Consider the following 17,996-nt stretch of genomic DNA (forward strand, 5'->3'; position numbering starts at 1 on the left):
ACATTGTAAGAGATACGGAAGGAGGTGACGGGGATGTCAAAGAGATCTAACTGTAACCGCATTGTGCCAGGTACTCTATATCGGCGAGAGACACTCCTAAATTCCGTCTACCGAAGGAAGGGACGGAGAAGAACGAGCGTGAGGAATGCGATAGAAAAGGAATCCGGACTGAAAGAAGGAGGTGGGGGGGGAGGGGGAGGAGGAGAGAAAATGGACGCCGAGGAAAGAGCACCGACGAGTCGTCGGTGTTTAAAATTCCCATGAGGCTTCGCAGTTTCGCGTTCTCCTCGTCGCGAGGGCCAACGTTAGGGAATGCAGGAAAGAGGGGGCGGTAGATCGGGGTTGCAGGGGATGACTGAAAAAGTGGTGGTGGTGGTGGTGGTGGCGATGGTGGCGATGGTGATGGTGGTGGAGAAGGATTGCAGTCGACAGATTGCCGCAGGGACAAATAAGAGTGTATCCAGTCGTCGAACGCGACGAGGCGAATTTCGGCTAAATTGTTTCTCCGAACCCTCTCCGCCGTCCTCTTTCTCCTCGTGCCAACTCTTCGGATACTCGAAGCCTGGAGAAGAGACTCTTGGTACCGTCGAATCGTCGATTGAAATTTTAGGGTGCACGCTCGCGAAGAACGAGCTATCTCTAACTACGGGATTCACGGCCGCCTCCGAAATTCCCTTCCTTCCTCTCTCTCTCTCTCTCTCTCTCTTTAGCCTTTTTCTCCCTCTCTCTTGGCAGCAGAGATTTCAAATCGCTGGGCTGCGACCCAACCGCGAAGTTCATATCCGTCCATCTCATTTCTTCGTTGCTAATTTACTCAGAGTTACTCATCGTCTAAAGAACAATCATTAAATTAAAACTGAATTGAAAATGCAAACTAAAGAAATATATAAATTAAATACATCGAGTTAAAAAATTAAGTATAAACAATAATTATACGCAACAAGACTATGTACCGAAACTGTATTGTAGTACGATTGAAAAGAGAGATAATAAAAATGATAATTCTATATATATATATAAGTCAATAAAATAATAAAAATAAAGCTTCCTTTCATTCAAAAAATTATTTTTAAATATTCCACAATACTTCTTTTCTCTTTCTTTGTTAAAATTGAATAAACTACAAGAACGGTACTTGACATTTTACATTCGAACTTTCGAATTAGAATCCTAAATCTCGTTCGTATCTGCATCGTTCTCAATTCATGTTAACGCAATTTCGATTTACGCGCAATATTACGATAACGTAGATTAATATTGAAAAAGATAAAACTCAGAATCCGATGAATCGTAAATTTGACGGCAGACGCGAGATATGCGCGGGAGGGACAACATTGAGAAATTCTTTACATAATTAATGAGCGGAACGTGTCGCGGGTGCGTGCACGGATTTATCCCCGTCCCCGTCACCGTCGAATCGGCCGTCGAGAGGCGGCTAAGGGTAGAAACGGAGCATCGGCTTGGGAGCCCGAAGTGGCGCGAGCGCTTTCGCGCTTTACTACCCCTCGCGGCGGACCAATTAGCATCGTTTCACGTACGGTGTGATGTAAGTGGTCATCCGGCCTGTGTGTCGGGCAAAGAGAGCGCGGCTGCGCGCCGCAGGAAAAGTCTTGATAAATAATAAATGCGCGCAACGCGCCGCGATCAACTTTCGGCGCATTATTTATTTTTCCCTCCCATTAATCTCTCTCTCTCGCATGTTGCGAAAGAACTAATTATTGTTTTCGAAGGAAAAGGCTCGATAATGTTGTCAAATAATTAGTCATAATTCGCTAATTAATATATATGTACAGAGGGTTTGAGAAGTACCTGTTATACTAACTGTATTTAATTAATAACATAAAAATGTAAAATCTTGAAGCTACCATCAGAGATTTTATCAGAGGCACATCACTAGAATAATTTGCATGCTCCTTATAAAGTCACGTTTAATATCTTTTATACACTTTGTATATAAAAATTAAAATAAGATATCTTTTGAATAAATTATTCTTGATTACGATACGCAGCATGTCGAGCAATATTGAAAAGATTTTTTGAATATTAATATTTTTTAAGATATTAACTATCAATGATACATGAGACGGATGGATTTCGGAAGGGACGACTTTCGGCGCATTTATTACTTATCCTTCCTTTAATCAGATTAATATATATTCTTGGTTACTCGCAAGATTTACGCGATATAATTTTAAATATTTATAAAAAAAAAAAGAAATATATGCACAAATGTATTACTCGGCGGAGATTTTGATCCCGCCGTAGAAAATCTTTCATCGTGAGCATCGAGCACGATGATTGTTCTCTCTCGATCTTTAACAGAATTTAGGAGAATCCATGTGTATTACATTCGCGCATACATACTCATCTCTCCTACTTATTGAAAAGCACATCGCTCATCGAGGTGCGTTTCCATGCACGATTTTGCCGGCTCTGCAGCGCACATTACGCATCGAGGGAAGCCCCGATATCCTTTAAAATCTAAATCCGACCGCGGAGGGGTTCGGTTGTCATCGATCCCACTGCGAAATTTACAATGTCGATGCTTGCGAGGGATCGATTCCTTTCTCGCGGATAACCGTTGCCTTCCAAAGAAGATCAATGTCTGGTCTAATTTACAAATAATTCGGCGTCCCCCGTATCGAAACATTATTTATATACAATAAGATCTTTTTCCTAGACTAACAAAACAGAATTTAATCACTTATATGAGATTTTACTAAATTATCTCTTTAAGATTTAAGAATTTCTTTCGGAAAACTTTTATATATTGTGGTACAAATTTACTTTGCAAATGTAAAGAAACCTAGTACATAAGAGTGTTGGTTAGCGCACGCTTTAATAATCTTATCGTATTTGTCTTCGTTCATAGCGCGAAGAGCCGGCTGGAGTATTCTTGGCAAATTGTATGACGCATACGCGTGAATTTTTCAATTCCATCTGGAATTAGAGATCGGCGTGCTGGATCCAATCCCTTCGCGGTGTCGTGCAAACACGTTCCGGATACGTGCATACGCGCGTCGAAGAGTTACATCGGAGTGGAGGAAAACGAGCCGCGGTAACGGTGGAGCGCATCTACGCGGGGAGAAAGATTCTTCCCTTCCTCCCCCTTCTTCGTCTATATCTGTTTTCCACTTTTTTTTCCCCCGGCGAGAGAATCACAGTCTCACTCCCCCGCGTTACTCTCTCCTTTTTAGCGCCGCTCTCCTCTCCCTCTTCTCCCTCCGCGCGTTACTCTTTCCGTATCTATCTTCCTCCCGTTTTATTCTTCGCGCCGCGAACACCCTGTCCCTTCCGCCCCTCTCTCTCCCACTTCGTCTTTGCCTCGAAATGTGGCATTCAACAGGGCTTCCACGCTGCTTGCGGTGGTGCGGAATCCGCGCCGGTTTGCCGCTACGCGCGTGGCCGAGGGGCGGAGGGTGAATCGGGGAAATGATGCGCAGATTGGCCAGATCATCTCAAAAACCACCACCCTCCCGCCTCCTAGCCCACCTCCACCTCCTCCATCTCCTCTACCTCCGCCATCCTCTTTCATCCCCTCGTTCATCCTCTGCCTCCCTCGCGCGCTCTTCCGCAGGCAGTGCTCCCCGTTACTCTCGCACCCTCGTCGCCGACAGTCGCCAAGGGATGGAATACAACCCCCACCGCCGCCGCCACCGCCACCGTCGCTGCTGCCGTCGCCGCCGCCACCGCACCATCACCGAACAACCATCCCGACAGCCACGCAGCCGTCGACGACGAGTGACTGAGTCCTCCGATTATTATCTCATTTGCCGCCACAGCCAGCAGCACGCGTCGGACCATCACTGCGACAGGGATCCATAGATCGTCATCCCGGGCGCCACCGGTGGATCGTCGTCCACGAAGCGGCACCAATCTCGAGGACTCCGCTGCTATCGCGTATGCGGGTGAGTGCGACTCTTGAAGATAAGACCCCTCTTTCGCCGCGTGCCATCGAGAATGTCAGCGATACGCAGGTGACTCTGCAAAAAATTGACGAAAAATTAGATGCGAAATGAATTTTTCTATCCGCGATTTGTCGGATATCTTTCATATTTCTAATATATTTTCTTCGACACATTTTAGATCTCTTTGAGAACGATTTAATCAGAAGCGGTTTGGGACTTATTTCTTCGTTATAGTGAAAAATATCATGCAGGTTAATTATCAGAACTAATATTCAGAACTAAGAAGTTGCTTTTTAACGCAATTTATTTACGTGAATCGAGATTTAATTATTAAAATATTACACTTCTGTAATATATAATTCTGTATTTATTTTATCATTTGAGTTTAACGAAATAAAGTAACGGCTTTTGTTTAGATTTCAAATTCAGACAGGATTGACATTCCTTTCTTCGTAAAACGATGCGACTCTCTGTTGCGCTATACGTAGCATCTAATGATATAAGCGGTTGTATCGCTTAACTGACCACTTGCTTCCTGCTAAACATCTGCTGTGCATCTGCATGTCGCATCTATATGACAAATCAGGACGATCGATTCTGCAAATACGCTGTCTTTTTTTTTTTCATGCGCGATGCAAAAATACGATGCGTAATAAATGTCACGATGGCCGCAATAATTTTTATTGCGTGGCAATCATTGCATTTGCTATTATACGTATACTGTTACAAGAGTATTAGTGTATCTCTATCCCTCTTTCAAAATTTCCATAATAATTTTTTTTTTGACATCTTGTCTCAGTTTGCGAAAGACTTTATCTTCAATCTAATAAGAAACAATATTCGGATATAATTTTCTTTTTTAAAATAGCATTCCATCAATGCACACTCTATTTAAGAATGTTCAAGTTTACTTATTTATCTCTTTCTACCATTTATCTGCATGCTATCATGATTATATTTTATTATCTACAGCATTTTTCTCTGTATTCTATGGCTTTACCATGAATGATAATGACAATAATAAAGAATCTATCCAAAGCTGCAGACTATAAAGTTGGCCAAAGTGGCGGAGGATCGTACAGTGTCAGACCGTGATTATTTCTCGGGGTCGTAGGATCCCCAGGATTCTTCCAAGAGTCGTTTGGCGGACGCATTCCCTTCGCGTGACACAGAAAGCAGGATGTTTGAATTACGCAGAGAGTTCAACCGTAAAAAAGCCCGGATTTTGCTACGACTGGCGGCTTTTTCTTTCTATGCGATACGAGACAAAAGAAGATTTTGTCGCGAGAGCGTCTCGCGATAAAAATATTTATGTGGACGTAAAAGAATCGCGCGCGTCCCTCCTCGAGAAGAAGTCGAAGAAGTGAACTGTACTGTATAAAGGTAGTCGAAATGAAGAATTTAACATTCTTCAGACTTTAGGTAGTGTGATTAATTATAACAAACGATTTATACCGAAAGCGTAAATTTCAAATTCGATATCTCACGAATTTTAACAGGACTCTTACGTATAAATCTGATGCGTTATATATCAATTTTGATTAAGATTGCCGATGACGGACTCATCACTTTAATAATTTTCGTATTTATTTTTTTGACGCATTTTACACGATATCTTTTTTAAATTTAAATTTGAAAATAAGTTCTCGAGCGATGATAGATTGATATTTTTAAAGTCGTATTTATGCCGAAAAATATTTTGGGAATTCTCTCTGTCTTTCTATTTCAGAAATAATATTTAGACAAAAAGAAAATTGTAGAAAAATATATAAAAATAGTTAACGACTGAAAGTATCGAGAATACTGATTAGCTCGGAGGCGGAAAAAACGCGCGGCAACCGACATATAACAATGCAAAATAAAACACACGACTGCAATTGAATGACGACAATTCAAAATATTTCTTTTACGAACATTTTTATAGGAAATACCATATTTCGGTGAAACGAAAAATAAAAGTGCCACTGGCGATCTTTGAAATGAAGATAACAATACACAAGGCTTTACACAAAAGGAAGCATGTAAATGTAGAAAAATATCATATAGAAAAAAATCTGTCTAATCGAATTTAAATCGAGCGAAATGATGAACAGGTTGCAAAAGAGAATTTTAGATATAATAGAATAGACATTAATAACAATATAGCAAAAAGAGAGAAATATATTGTTCAGTTGAACGAAGAGAGAAATTCAAATAAGAGGGATGCTCCATTATTCGATATGCTCTGCATCTCGCGATGAAGATAGCGACGATAAGGTGAATGCCGAAAGGAGGTTACGTAGATGAAAAGAAGAGATGGGAACGAGGAAAAAGAGAAAGACGAAAGATGCGAGATCAGAGAGCGTAGGGTGAGATGAGTGAGGGGATGGCGGTAGCCGTGGCGAAGGGAACCAAGCGGGGGGAGGGTGGCAGGCCTCGATGGAGATAGAGCAGCGCGAATGCAAATATTCGCAGCGACAGAGATTGAAACAATCCGCCAATTAGAATCGTCGACGCGAACGGGATTATGCAGATTCGCGCCGCCCGCCCGGTGGCGAACGGGCTCCGGCAGCTGCCGCTGCGCGAGCGAGCTTAATTCAATCCGCCGAGTTGTCTTATGAATCGTAAACCGGCCTTCCCTCGCGCGCCGCGTGAAACCGAGATTGTCTCTCCGCGGGGACGAGGACGGCGACGGTGACGGTGACGATGACGACGACGATGACGACGACGACGACGACGCGCCGTCGGCGTCAGAGTGATCTGCGCGCTCCATTCGCGTCTCCCACTTCAAGTGGAATAATAATGTAACGCCAGCTCTTTATCCTTCCACCCCCTCTTCCAATCCCCGTAAAGACGGGCTTTACGGTCTTTAGAATAGCCGTCAAGCCGGTATCATTGTCTAAACGAGTCTCTGTGCGAGAAAAATATCACCGACATCCCCGGAAGGACTCCTTCCCGCGATATATGATAGAAACGCTTCGCATCTCTGGTGAAGAACGCTTCTTGGATCTCGTCTTTTACAAAATTAAGAATGCCCGAGGTTTTTATTTTTTCGCATTTCGCGACGATGTTATTTTATTAATTTTCTTTTATAAAAATTAGTAAATAAGTAAAAAATTGTAATAAGCAATATTTTCGTAACTGGACTTTTTCATAAATTTTTTTTCTTAAGATTATATGATTCTTTTCATTTTTATACTGTGAAAGTAGCTCTCGAGAAATTTTGCGATACATACCTACATTGCGAGAAGAAGTCACTGCAATCGCAACTTTGACATGCACCGCGCGATACGGATGGACGGAATTATGGCCACGGCATTGGCGGCTGGCGCCAACGACGAGCGCGTATTTATCACGAAGAGTAAAACTGACAGCAGTCCATTTCCCGTTCGTCCTGCCTGTCTGGTTGAACATAATATCTCCTGACGAAACAACGTGGACGCCGTTTGTTTGGGAAACAATGGACCGAAACAATGCCCGATCCCTCTCTCTCTCTCTCTCTTTCTCTCTGGACGCGCGGATGCACGAACGACTCCGCTCTCTGCCTTCCACGCCCCGTTGCTCTTTGGTCTTTCTGCCTTTTCAGGGACCTCTGTTTTCTGTCACGAAGAAAAATTTCTCCGACGATTGCGATCGCGCAAATTCATTCGTCGCCATCAGAATCCTCATCAATTATGTACGATTGTAACATTGAGAAGTTAAAGTTTGTTTCTCCAGATTAGCGTTGCAATGATCATTTGCTGGTGAAATAACATACGCATATTGCACTGTATTGTATGAAAAAGATGCAAAATAATAATTTAAAAAAAATAAATATTCGCAGTGCAAGTATTCGAATCTTGCGGAATGATTCTGATATCAATTGAGATATCTGCGCCGACGAATCCTTTGTCGCGAGAAATTCTCGGCAGCGAGAATTCTTCGCGAGAATTCTCGCACTCGGGCCAAACCGAACGTGTACTTGACAGAAATTAGTATTCCTTAATGGATGACGCGATATCCCAGGCCGGTTCTCTCATTCCATGCCGCTGCAGACGCCGCTCTTCCTTGGTCTTAAGACTTAAGGCCGGGAGCTATTCAATTAATTTCAGAAGACAATAGTAGCTCACTTCCACATCGGCGAGTCGTGCTTGTACACGTTCTTCGTTCTTCGTACACAGTCATTACATCATCAAGCCCGCGCTATTCCATTGTTCATAGAATATTCTCCATCACTTATGTAAGAAGAGGGAGATATGGATCCATATTCGTACGTTTTAATCCCTCGTTTAAAAAAACTCATGAAAAATCGTCTATTTAATATTTACAATATATGAAAAAGATATTATTTCAAAGTAGAAAAATATCTTTTTTTCTATTATAGCAAAACGATATAACGTCCTAGTAAAAAGTAGATAAAATTATTAGGTAAAAAATGTAGAATTAATAGTGATAAAAATATAGTTTTCGTTATCGATATTTGTTACCAGGTTTCAATTATATCCTATATAAATCTTTAAAGTTCATGAATATCTACGGTGTGAATTGTGTAGGACGTAGGGAAGTCTATAGCTGATTTACGATATTATACGCGAATAAACGACACGCGTTCGGAAAAAAGTAAATAAGCAAACTGAAAAGAAAAAGGTGCCAAGAGCGAGATGGAGACAGTTCGAGTAAGTGCTCAGAGTTGGACAATTTTGCCATCATGAATGATTGCTTAAAGCTTAAATTAATCCAAATGCCTGATGAGATAATCTTACGTTATATAAAATTTCCGAGAATTTTATTCCATTTCTTTGACTGATCTCAGCCGCCAAAATGACGACGACCACGGGCGACCCGTCCACTTTGAAGACTCCAGCCTCCCTGTCGGGCGGAGATCTCGTTTCTCGTTTGCTGGCGGCCACTCCTCCGTATCTTTACAACGTCCCGCTAACGCCTCATAGCTTCTTCTTCAGCGAGATGCTGCGATCCTTCGTGCAGGCCAAGACGGAGACAACGTCGGCCAACGGCGGTGGTATCGGCGGCGTCGCCGGTGGAGCTTCGAACGCGTCGCGACGTCGCAAGCGATCCTGGCGGGACGCCCGCGATCGACCACTGGAACTCACGACAAAGGAACGATCCCATCATCATCATCACCATCATCATTATCACCAGGACACCAATAAATACTATCACTCCACGGCGCAGCAGCAGTCCGCTCAGATGCCGTCGGAGACTCGTTTGGAGAAGGAGACCGGCAAGCGAGCGGACGCCTATCCCGATGCGACGTCGGAGAACAAAGCCGGCGCGTTCGATCAGAAGCCTAATTTTGGCGATGACATTCTGAAGCCAATCGACGAGAACAAGACGGACTTCTTGCCACGGCAGCACGGCAAGACTTACTTCGACCATGAACGACCGCGGCAGCACTTGGACGCCCAGCCGCCGGAAAACATCTTCTCCGGCGGTGGAGAGTCGCGAAAGGTCAAGCCGGAGGATTCGCAGCAGCTGGAACGCACTGGTAGAAACTGTAATTTCGACAACGGCAGGGGTTACGAAGATCGCGCGAAGAGCGTCGCGCCTGGCCAGGAGATCGTACCATCCGGTCCGCAGCTATCCGATCGGAAGAAGCTCGATTTTTCGCGCGGGCCGTTTCTTCCCGGTTTGCCCGGTAGAGGATGCGAGGGAGTTCTTCAGGGCGCGAAGAGCTTCGCCGCTCTGCCTGGCGGCATGTCCAATCCGGCCGAGTTTTTACCCGGACCGCTATGGTACCCGCCATACCCGATGCCGCAATCCTATCCCGGCATCGATCCCCTGCACTTCTTCATAGATTTGCGCGTTTCCGGTCACATTTGGGATCGCAAGCACGCCAACGAACGGCAGCTACCCTTCAAGACGAAACACTGCTCGGCTTTCAGCGTGCCGCAGTCCAAAGAGTACAGCAATCGTCCGTTGAATCTCACTCGCGACGAGGCTACGACGTCGAAGAGTCCGGACGCCGAGAATACACGGGGTACCAATTATATCTTGAAGCATCTCACAAAGACGTATCAGGACATACAACAGACGAGGATCTCCAGGACGAGCACGTCAACGGAGAACGAAGAGGACTCGAAGGAGATGCATCAAGGTAGGAAACACTGCGCTATTCTTCTCGTTGCATTATACCGTGTCATTGGTTTTTTAATCTTCTTGTCTAGTTTCGATAAATGTCAGAAGTAGGCAATTTTGTTTCGTATCAGATTTATTATATGTTTCAAAGTACGATAATATAGAAATACAATTATCCTGTTTCCGCTTTTGAAATATTTTCGCTATTCTTAGTTTCGCTTATCTAACATATGTCGAAAGAATTGATGTCAGGCGTTATCTCCGTTATTTTAACGAAAGATGGACCCATATGATAAAACATTCGTGTTGCTTTTCAAGCCGGCGAGGATATCGCGAAAGTAGAAGACGCCGGTAATACGACGACGAATTCTGAAGAGGAGAGGAAGGATCTACGGGCTCTGATCGGTCTCGAATTAGTAGTGGATTACGTGAAAGAGCCGAAGAGTGACCCGTCGACCGAGCAAACGTCACAAATAACGGAATAACTTAACGGAATAATAAACGTGACATGCAAAGAGACGCGCGCGCCGAACGGTCTTACCATTTTCAATCGCTAAGATAGAATCGATAGAGTCGTTATTCGCATCTTTTCTCTTGTTACATCTTCAAAACTACACTCGCGATCGTATCCTTCGTCTAATATAGCACCTCTGTCAAGACAAAAGTCATCCAACTATACGCAAGATCGAATTGCTCCTTTTACAATGTGTCGTATATTTCCACGATTATAATGGGATCTATCGGAGAAGAGAGGAGATATTCGCTGCTCTTTGGATATTATTTTTTTGCGGAAGTTTCTTTTTCGTAAGATTATTTCTTACGCGCGTGTAATTTCAACAGAGATTTATTTCAAACATTTCTCATTTGTTCTTTACTTTTCTCTCAAATACTTCAAATGTCATATCGACTGCATTTTTGAGACAGAATTATCCGACTTGATTCTGTGCTGAGCGACCAACGAAGATGTTACAGATCATTTCTCAGCGAAAACTGAAGGATTGTAAAGACTATCGGAGTGGAGTTGCTCCGATTCGAATTCGACAATGTGATATGTAATGTAAATATTATAATAGTATATTCCGATGTATCTATATGTATCGATAGAAAGTACTCATCGTTGTAAATTGAACGTAATAAAAGCAATGCGAGATTCAATTGTACAACCGTCTTGTTGAAGCCTTATCGGCTTGCTTCCAGGTGAATCGACAAAAGTTTGATTTTAACGCGCGAGTCATGTGCTATCGTGATTAGCAATAACGCGAAGCTCCAAGATCACTTCGCCCTTGTTGTTACCATTCAATTTCATCAATTTCCGAGCTCCTTGCGGAACGAGAATAACATCGTCCAAGTTGCCTCTTCTGGTCGGAGCGGGTTCGGTTAATTTGTAGTACGCGATTGGACGATCTGCGTCTCTATTTGACTCAATGTACGGTTTTTCCGGTGCGATCAGAGTGTACACCTAACAAAATAAATACAAGCACACTCTGTCAAACTTAAATTCACATCGAAAGTTGAGTATAATAAGACACTAAATAAATACAATAGGATATTTTATTCTCATCTAAATAGCAAAAAAAAAAAAAAACGAAAATATATAAACGGATATAATATATAAATTTTTTTGATTTCGAGAATAAAATCTTTCCAGTTTATAATTCTTCACTGACCTTTCTGGCCGAAGATACGACATTCTTCTCATTCTCGATGGGATCTCCTGCGGAGAAGGTCAGGTCCAGATCGCGGGAAGCTGGCTGTTCCATGATCGGATAGATCGCATCGTTATTTCGCGCACCGTCGAAATTCTCCAGATAATAAACTCTGCCATCGGCATAACTCGCGATAGAGACGGCGATCGCGAAGAGAATAACGTTCCTCATATCCGGCAGTAGTTTGCTCTCAACTCGAAGATACGACGGGCGGACCGCGATGATAATGGAACGAGACGTTTAGTGCCGCGATGGATGCCGGACTTGTTAATCCGCGGTAAGACGATTACCGTGTCGTCGAAACAATTAATTAAACAGATGTGATGAGAAAAAAGAGAATGACGTTCTTGCGTAGACGGGATTAAAATGTGCCCATTCGTACCGATAGCATTCGCGATCGGATCTCTCCTGCAGATAACTCCAAACGGAAGATGTCACATCTCTCTGGCGAGCACTAATCGCATGTACGTTACAGAGTGTATTAGAAAGAGATATTAGTATCTCAACAGGTGAGATATCATTGCGAGGAAGAAATTTTTCGATGCGTTAATGTTGTAATTATGATTTTAAGACTTATTATAATCCTCGTGAAAAATGTTGTTCCTGAAATACTTTGCATTGTCATCGAATCGCGGATTCGGGTGTAGCGGATTATGTTCCGTTTCTTAAAAGGTCGAAGGGTCATACACACACGCGTTACATTGAAGCGCGACAAGAGATTAAAAACGACTTTTTCCAAAAGGATCGCTTCCATTGCAACCGGAGTAGTTGCATCGCCGGCCCGGCCATCCTGAATAATGCATGAAATTTGTTCCCCGGAATCGAATCGCGCCTCGTCAACGGCACGGCGGCATGACGACAAGAGAGCGGGCATAAATCTAAATAATTTCAACCCTCGAATTTTTATTATTCCTATGACTACACACACGCACTATGGCGCACACGCACACACCCCTGCACGTATACCCCTCCCCCTTCCTTCATGATCCTTGAATATGCATGCGTCGCGCTTTCCACACACTTCACCAGAAGTGTCAGACCTTTGTGCGACTACCCCGCCGCGGCCTATGCACACCGCGCTTCTTGCTCGTTAGCATCACCGTTACATTGTACAGACATTTTACAAGAGCGTAATTCGACGGGAGTTTATCAATTTTACTACTTCTCTCCTACGAGTTTAATATAATAACGTTTATATAAAATGAGACACGTCATGTTCCTTCGTCGTGTTTCCGAGTATAAAAAAATACACCAAGTATCCCTCGTCGAACATTTATATGCATTGATGAAATGTGTCTCGTGTAATATTTTACTCTGAAGAATTTATTATAGCAGATATAAAATACTTTATATAGATTAAGGGGGATACGAGTCCTAATATTTTTCAACGAAGATTTTCAATCTAATACGAGTATAATCGAAAAACGGCGCGACATCGTCCTAAGGAAAATCTAATATCGAAATTTTTCGAGAAGTTGGTCATTATTTATCCGGCGGATCGCGATAAATCATAGAAGGAATTAACGAGCGGCGAAGATGACACTCGGTCCCCTTCTTCATCTCGTCCTTTTCCTTCGCCATTTTCAACCCCGCTGGTGAAATATAGCCGGCAACTTTTCTCATACTTGAGAGTTTTCCTCTGCACAGTGTGTACCGTACCGGAGAAGGTCTTGACGACGCAAGAGAGTAGGGGAAAGTTATGAAGTGGCCGCGGGATGGACCGCTATAACGTAACACCGCGAGGGAGAGGAGGAGAGAAGAGACGATACATCCGTCCGTGATGTTGGTATCAAGAGCGATCAAGAGGACTTTTCCCAGACACATTATCACTTTCCTTCGTGATTCTCCCCTTTGAAAATTATTATTCGCGTCGTCGCTTTAAGATCTACAAGATTCGATGGTGCTTTATAAATTATGATAATAGCATCAAATCAGAGAAAAATATTGTGCGACACTATTCCTAAAGATAAAATATACCTTTTTTATAATCAGAAAACTTTTTAAACATAATTTATGAACTTTTAAAATTGTATAAAGGGAGAGAGGGATAACAGGCGATACAGGTAGCCAATTAGCTAAGAATAAGTATCTACATGATTTGCTATGCAAAATGTATTTTATAGATTTTTATTAGTTTGTAATACTGTACGATATTTTCGATATTTTAAACTAATTTTGCTATGGAACATACGTTTCGCGTAACAATTTTATTTAAAATTATGATACAGCATTTCTACTATTTAATTTACTAGCTAATCTTTACAATATCTCTGCTAGGATCCTTTCTCTAGAACAAGTTAAATAATACATAATGATAAACATATACAAGAAATATGTTCAGTCGATGTAATCAACGATAGTGCACGCATATCTTACAAATGGAAGGAAATTAAATGCCGTTCCATATTTGTCAGATCATCGAGAATAGGGACGTAACAATCTGTTACGCCTGTAACGAATCAAGAGAAAATATATCCAAGAGCAATTTCTAAATGTAGATGCGTGGACGCAAGCTCGAGAATATTCAACAATATTCGATCTATATCCGAGCCCGATCGTGAATTTACACTGAAGACGCACATACATACATACAAGACAGTGCATACAGAATATTAACAGATGGTAGAAAATAGCAGCCCTTTCATCATGGACGCATGAATTCTACGAGTATTTGGCAGTTTGGATTTCTATTATTGAAATATCTGCCTTTTATTTTGTTTGCGCAGCAACCTTCTTACAAATCTCATTTGTATACTCGCTACACTTTGCGGTACCGCCTAAATCACCGGTCAGATATTTCGCTTCTTTGATAGTATCATAAGCGGCGTGCTCGATGATCTTTGCGTGGCTATTGAGACCCATATGTTTGAGCATCATCACCGCAGAGAGCAATAACGCCGTGGGATTTGCCTTGTCTTGACCGGCAATATCGGGTGCCGTTCCATGTACCTAGAATATAATTAAAAGTGCAATTTGTCGCATAAAATAAGTTGAAAAGTTAATGTAAAATTCATTCTCATTTTGATAATAATGGCAATACCGATTCAAACAAGGCTCCGTTCAAACCAATGTTTCCGCTCGGTGTGAGACCAAGACCTCCGACGAGTCCAGCGCACATATCAGATAAGATATCTCCGTACAAGTTTGGCATAACGAGCACGTCGTATTGATTTGGTTCTTGCACCATATTTAGACAAACTGTGTCCAAGTACTTTTCTTCGAATTTGATAGATGGAAATTTCTGCGCAGCTTCCCGACAACACCTCAAGAACAAACCGTCCGACATCCTCATGATATTCGCTTTATGTACAGCAGTGACCTATAAAGAGATTTTAGTCAGTCCGTTTAGTCCAACTTTAGCCTTTTACGCATTTTCATACGTACCTTTTTCCTATTATTGTCTGTAGCATATTGGAAAGCAAATTCCGCTACCCTGCGCGAAGCCTCTTCCGTGATTAACTTAATGGATTGTACAACACCTTCTACAATTTCGTGCTCTATACCCGAATATTCACCTTCTGTATTCTCTCTGATAGTGACGACGTCGACATCATCGTACAACGTCTTGTACCCTTCCAATGATCGACATGGCCGCACATTAGCATATAAATTAAATTCCCTGCAAATATTTGCAAACAGATAAGTGAACAGATAAATAAGACATGTGTATTTGATCTCAGAATAAGGTAATTAGAACAGTAGATACAATGTGAAACATTTAAAGCAATCACATGTAATTATCAAAATATTATAATTAAGTAATTATGTAATACTGCAAGGATACAGCTGTGCTAAGATTCAGACAATATTCTTGCCCAGAATTACTTTTAGCTATGTTTGATTGCACAAGAATATAATGGACTTACTTTCTCAGTGCAAGGTTGAGAGATCTATGACCTTTCCCTATTGGAGTCATCAAAGGTCCCTTCAGACCAATTTTATTTCTATTGACAGAGTCGATGGCTGCTTGCGGTATACCAAACTTACCATCGGGACCCTTTACCGGTGTCACATCAACTGCTTCCCATTCTATCGGTACCTATTGTTTTGAATTCAAATTTTATAATGTAAAAGATAAAAAAAAAACACCTGTATGTTGAGCCTGAACATTAATATTTAGTTTAATATCAGGTCTAGATGAACATTAAATGTGCATACATATATTAAGACATTATAAATTGGGTAATTATGTTATGCAAGCTGTCTCATTACTGCAAGTTGAGCAATATTGCAAAGATGTTTTCAAAAGATAAGTTTTTCCAATTTTGTAGATTTTTAGAGTAGAAGATATAAATATATATAACAATTATTATTATTATTATTCTAAATATAACAAAAAACATTGACAAAAATTGATTCTTTTGCACAAAATTCACAGACAATTCATGATTCATTAAAGATTACAATGACAAGTATATTAAATCATATTCTACAATTGGATTTACTTGGAAAATTTAAATAAATGTCTCAATGCAGTAGGTTGAATCACTTTATAAAGTGCAAATTGCAATTATTCCATAATCAAACATAAAATAGCAGCGTAAGGAGAATAATAGAACGCAGATATATCTCACCTTGGCAGCATTGAAGATCTTCTGCACCGCAGCAGAGATCTCGGGTCCAATGCCGTCTCCGGGGATGAGGGTGCATTTATGTACCTGGTTGCTATACAGCCGCGCACCGGTGAGCTTCGAAGAGATCTGTTAGCATCGACATACCGTTAAAAGTGATGTTTGAAATACATAGGATTTCGATGAGCCCAACTTTGCGCGCAAGTCCAACTTGTCACGAAAGAAAATGATCTTGTGTCGATCTGAATAATCGTGGAGAGACGACCTTAAAATGAATAAACTCGCCGAAATTATATCGATTAGAATCTTCGGTTGCGCGGCGGAGAGGAGAGGATAGTCAAGACGGAAAACAGGGAGGCTGTTACGGAATTAGAACATCGAGCTATATCGCGAAGAGGAAGCTATAGAGACGAAGATAAATGTGTAGAGAAAAGAGAGAGAGAGAGAGAGAGAGAGAGAGAGAGAGAGAGAGAGAGAGACACAGAGGAAATGGAACTAGAGCAAAAGCGAGACGGAAGATTTACGGTACGATCCGCGAGGAGTTCTAACCTTGCTCGGAGCTGGAAGGACGTGTAGAGGCGGGCGGGATGGTTACGCACGACGACAGTTCCTTGAATAATTTCGCGGACATGACTCACGGCTCGCCTACTTACTGCTGTACGAATCCACTGGGCTGCCATCGCCGGCGAGTGAAAGATGCGAAAAAAAATATTTATGGATCACGCTCGTCCCTCGCGATTCGCTCTGTGATCTGTGATCAGTGTGATCCACACGAAGAAACGGAGACGGAGGAGGTCGCGCAGCGCGCAACCGCAAGGAGCAAAGGATCACGTCAAGAGAAACGAGCACAATGATTGGTCCAATTCGCAACGATATCTTCTGCTCTACTTCTGCTATGTAGCGAGATTCAGTATCTTGCTATCGACAGTTTTCGATATCGTTAACTAGCGACAGCCAATGGCAAGGACAATTCTGGTGAAAAGTGTAACTCTCATAAGCTATCGCTCGTTAACGACAACGATAATCGTCGCTTTAAACTCGTATCAGACTACGCATTGAAGATTGAGATTCAAGATTGAAATTTGACCAATCAGGATAAAGAAATTTTAGTTCCTTTTGTTCTGATTAGTCAAATTCCAATCTTTAATCTTTAATCTTCAATTTTCAATGCGTAATCTGATACGGGCTTTAGTGGGATTCTCTAAAGCCCGTATCAACGCATTGAAAATTGAAGATTAAAGATTGGAATTTGACTAATCAGATGAGCTTAATGAGCTATGACGACGACAATTCGGGATATGTTCGGAAATTCTGTACGTGCGATAGAATAGTATTAAATTGATCAATTAGGATAAAGAAATCTTTGATTACATTTACACCCTTATGCTCGGTTTCTTCATTTCTACATAAGTTGTCGATAACTTTATCCGGCAGGTATCTCGCAGAATCGACTAATCGAGTCATCCGACGGACATCTTTATCTGGAAGATAGCTGTTGGAAAGTGTGAAGAAACCGGGCATTAATCGAATAACATCCCTAGTTCTAAAACTGATCAATCATAGCTATTTCTCTAAAGAATGGGATGGCTGTGATTGGCCAGTATAGTATTTAGTAAGTATAAAGTAAATCGGTGTAAAATAAGCCAATGAAATTGCGAATCTGTGTTTCCGGCTCTCCGCGGGAGGTCGCCATAGTCTCTTTGCCGACTGCGGACCCCTCAGCCCCTAAAACCCTAAAGTATGGTGATATTCGGTGC

General features: G+C 41.9%; 3 protein-coding genes across 4 annotated transcripts; 1 reads left to right on the top strand and 2 right to left on the bottom strand.

Moving 5' to 3' along the window:
- The first annotated feature begins 3,630 nt into the window (after positions 1-3,630).
- On the top strand, positions 3,631-11,105 carry LOC138942466 (uncharacterized). Of its 2 annotated transcripts, XM_070312705.1 has the most exons (3): positions 3,631-3,908; positions 8,680-9,981; positions 10,281-11,105. In XM_070312705.1, the coding sequence occupies exons 2-3, from the start codon at positions 8,688-8,690 to the stop codon at positions 10,445-10,447; spliced, it is 1,461 nt and encodes a 486-aa protein (XP_070168806.1). In that variant the 5' UTR covers positions 3,631-3,908; positions 8,680-8,687; the 3' UTR covers positions 10,448-11,105. The 2 variants fall into 2 exon arrangements, with proteins under 2 accessions (XP_070168806.1, XP_070168811.1); XM_070312710.1 differs by lacking the exon at positions 3,631-3,908 and having other exon boundaries at positions 8,351-9,981.
- Positions 11,106-11,193: 88 nt separating this feature from the next.
- LOC138944839 (uncharacterized) lies at positions 11,194-11,863 on the bottom strand. Its single transcript, XM_070315897.1, has 2 exons — positions 11,630-11,863; positions 11,194-11,421 (listed from the first exon to the last, which is right to left on the bottom strand). The coding sequence occupies exons 1-2, from the start codon at positions 11,837-11,839 to the stop codon at positions 11,194-11,196; spliced, it is 438 nt and encodes a 145-aa protein (XP_070171998.1). The 5' UTR covers positions 11,840-11,863.
- A 1,978-nt stretch (positions 11,864-13,841) lies between these two features.
- Idh3a (isocitrate dehydrogenase [NAD] subunit alpha, mitochondrial) lies at positions 13,842-17,034 on the bottom strand. The gene is made up of 6 exons (XM_070310157.1): positions 16,893-17,034; positions 16,243-16,368; positions 15,535-15,707; positions 15,053-15,287; positions 14,709-14,987; positions 13,842-14,617 (listed from the first exon to the last, which is right to left on the bottom strand). Exons 1-6 carry the CDS (start codon positions 16,917-16,919, stop codon positions 14,378-14,380), a joined length of 1,080 nt encoding a protein of 359 aa, XP_070166258.1. The 5' UTR covers positions 16,920-17,034; the 3' UTR covers positions 13,842-14,377.
- Positions 17,035-17,996: the final 962 nt, after the last annotated feature.

The sequence above is a fragment of the Polyergus mexicanus genome, unplaced genomic scaffold, assembly GCF_030449975.1.
Source record: "Polyergus mexicanus isolate NDT 795.1 unplaced genomic scaffold, iyPolMexi1.0 SCAF_2, whole genome shotgun sequence".
Taxonomy (NCBI): Eukaryota; Metazoa; Arthropoda; class Insecta; order Hymenoptera; family Formicidae; genus Polyergus; species Polyergus mexicanus.

What these genes read in the sequence shown, in the direction of transcription:
- LOC138942466 (XM_070312705.1), top strand. Translation starts at nt 8,688, where the DNA reads ATGACGACGACCACGGGCGACCCGTCCACTTTGAAGACTCCAGCCTCC. An exon ending in CTCGAAGGAGATGCATCAAG is followed by an intron (nt 9,982 to 10,280) that starts GTAGGAAACACT and finishes TTGCTTTTCAAG; the next exon opens with CCGGCGAGGATATCGCGAAA.
- LOC138944839 (XM_070315897.1), bottom strand. Translation starts at nt 11,839, where the DNA reads ATGAGGAACGTTATTCTCTTCGCGATCGCCGTCTCTATCGCGAGTTAT. An exon ending in TCGTATCTTCGGCCAGAAAG is followed by an intron (nt 11,422 to 11,629) that starts GTCAGTGAAGAA and finishes TTATTTTGTTAG; the next exon opens with GTGTACACTCTGATCGCACC.
- Idh3a (XM_070310157.1), bottom strand. Translation starts at nt 16,919, where the DNA reads ATGGCAGCCCAGTGGATTCGTACAGCA. An exon ending in CAGACAATAATAGGAAAAAG is followed by an intron (nt 14,988 to 15,052) that starts GTACGTATGAAA and finishes ATCTCTTTATAG; the next exon opens with GTCACTGCTGTACATAAAGC. An exon ending in ACGGAGCCTTGTTTGAATCG is followed by an intron (nt 14,618 to 14,708) that starts GTATTGCCATTA and finishes ATTATATTCTAG; the next exon opens with GTACATGGAACGGCACCCGA.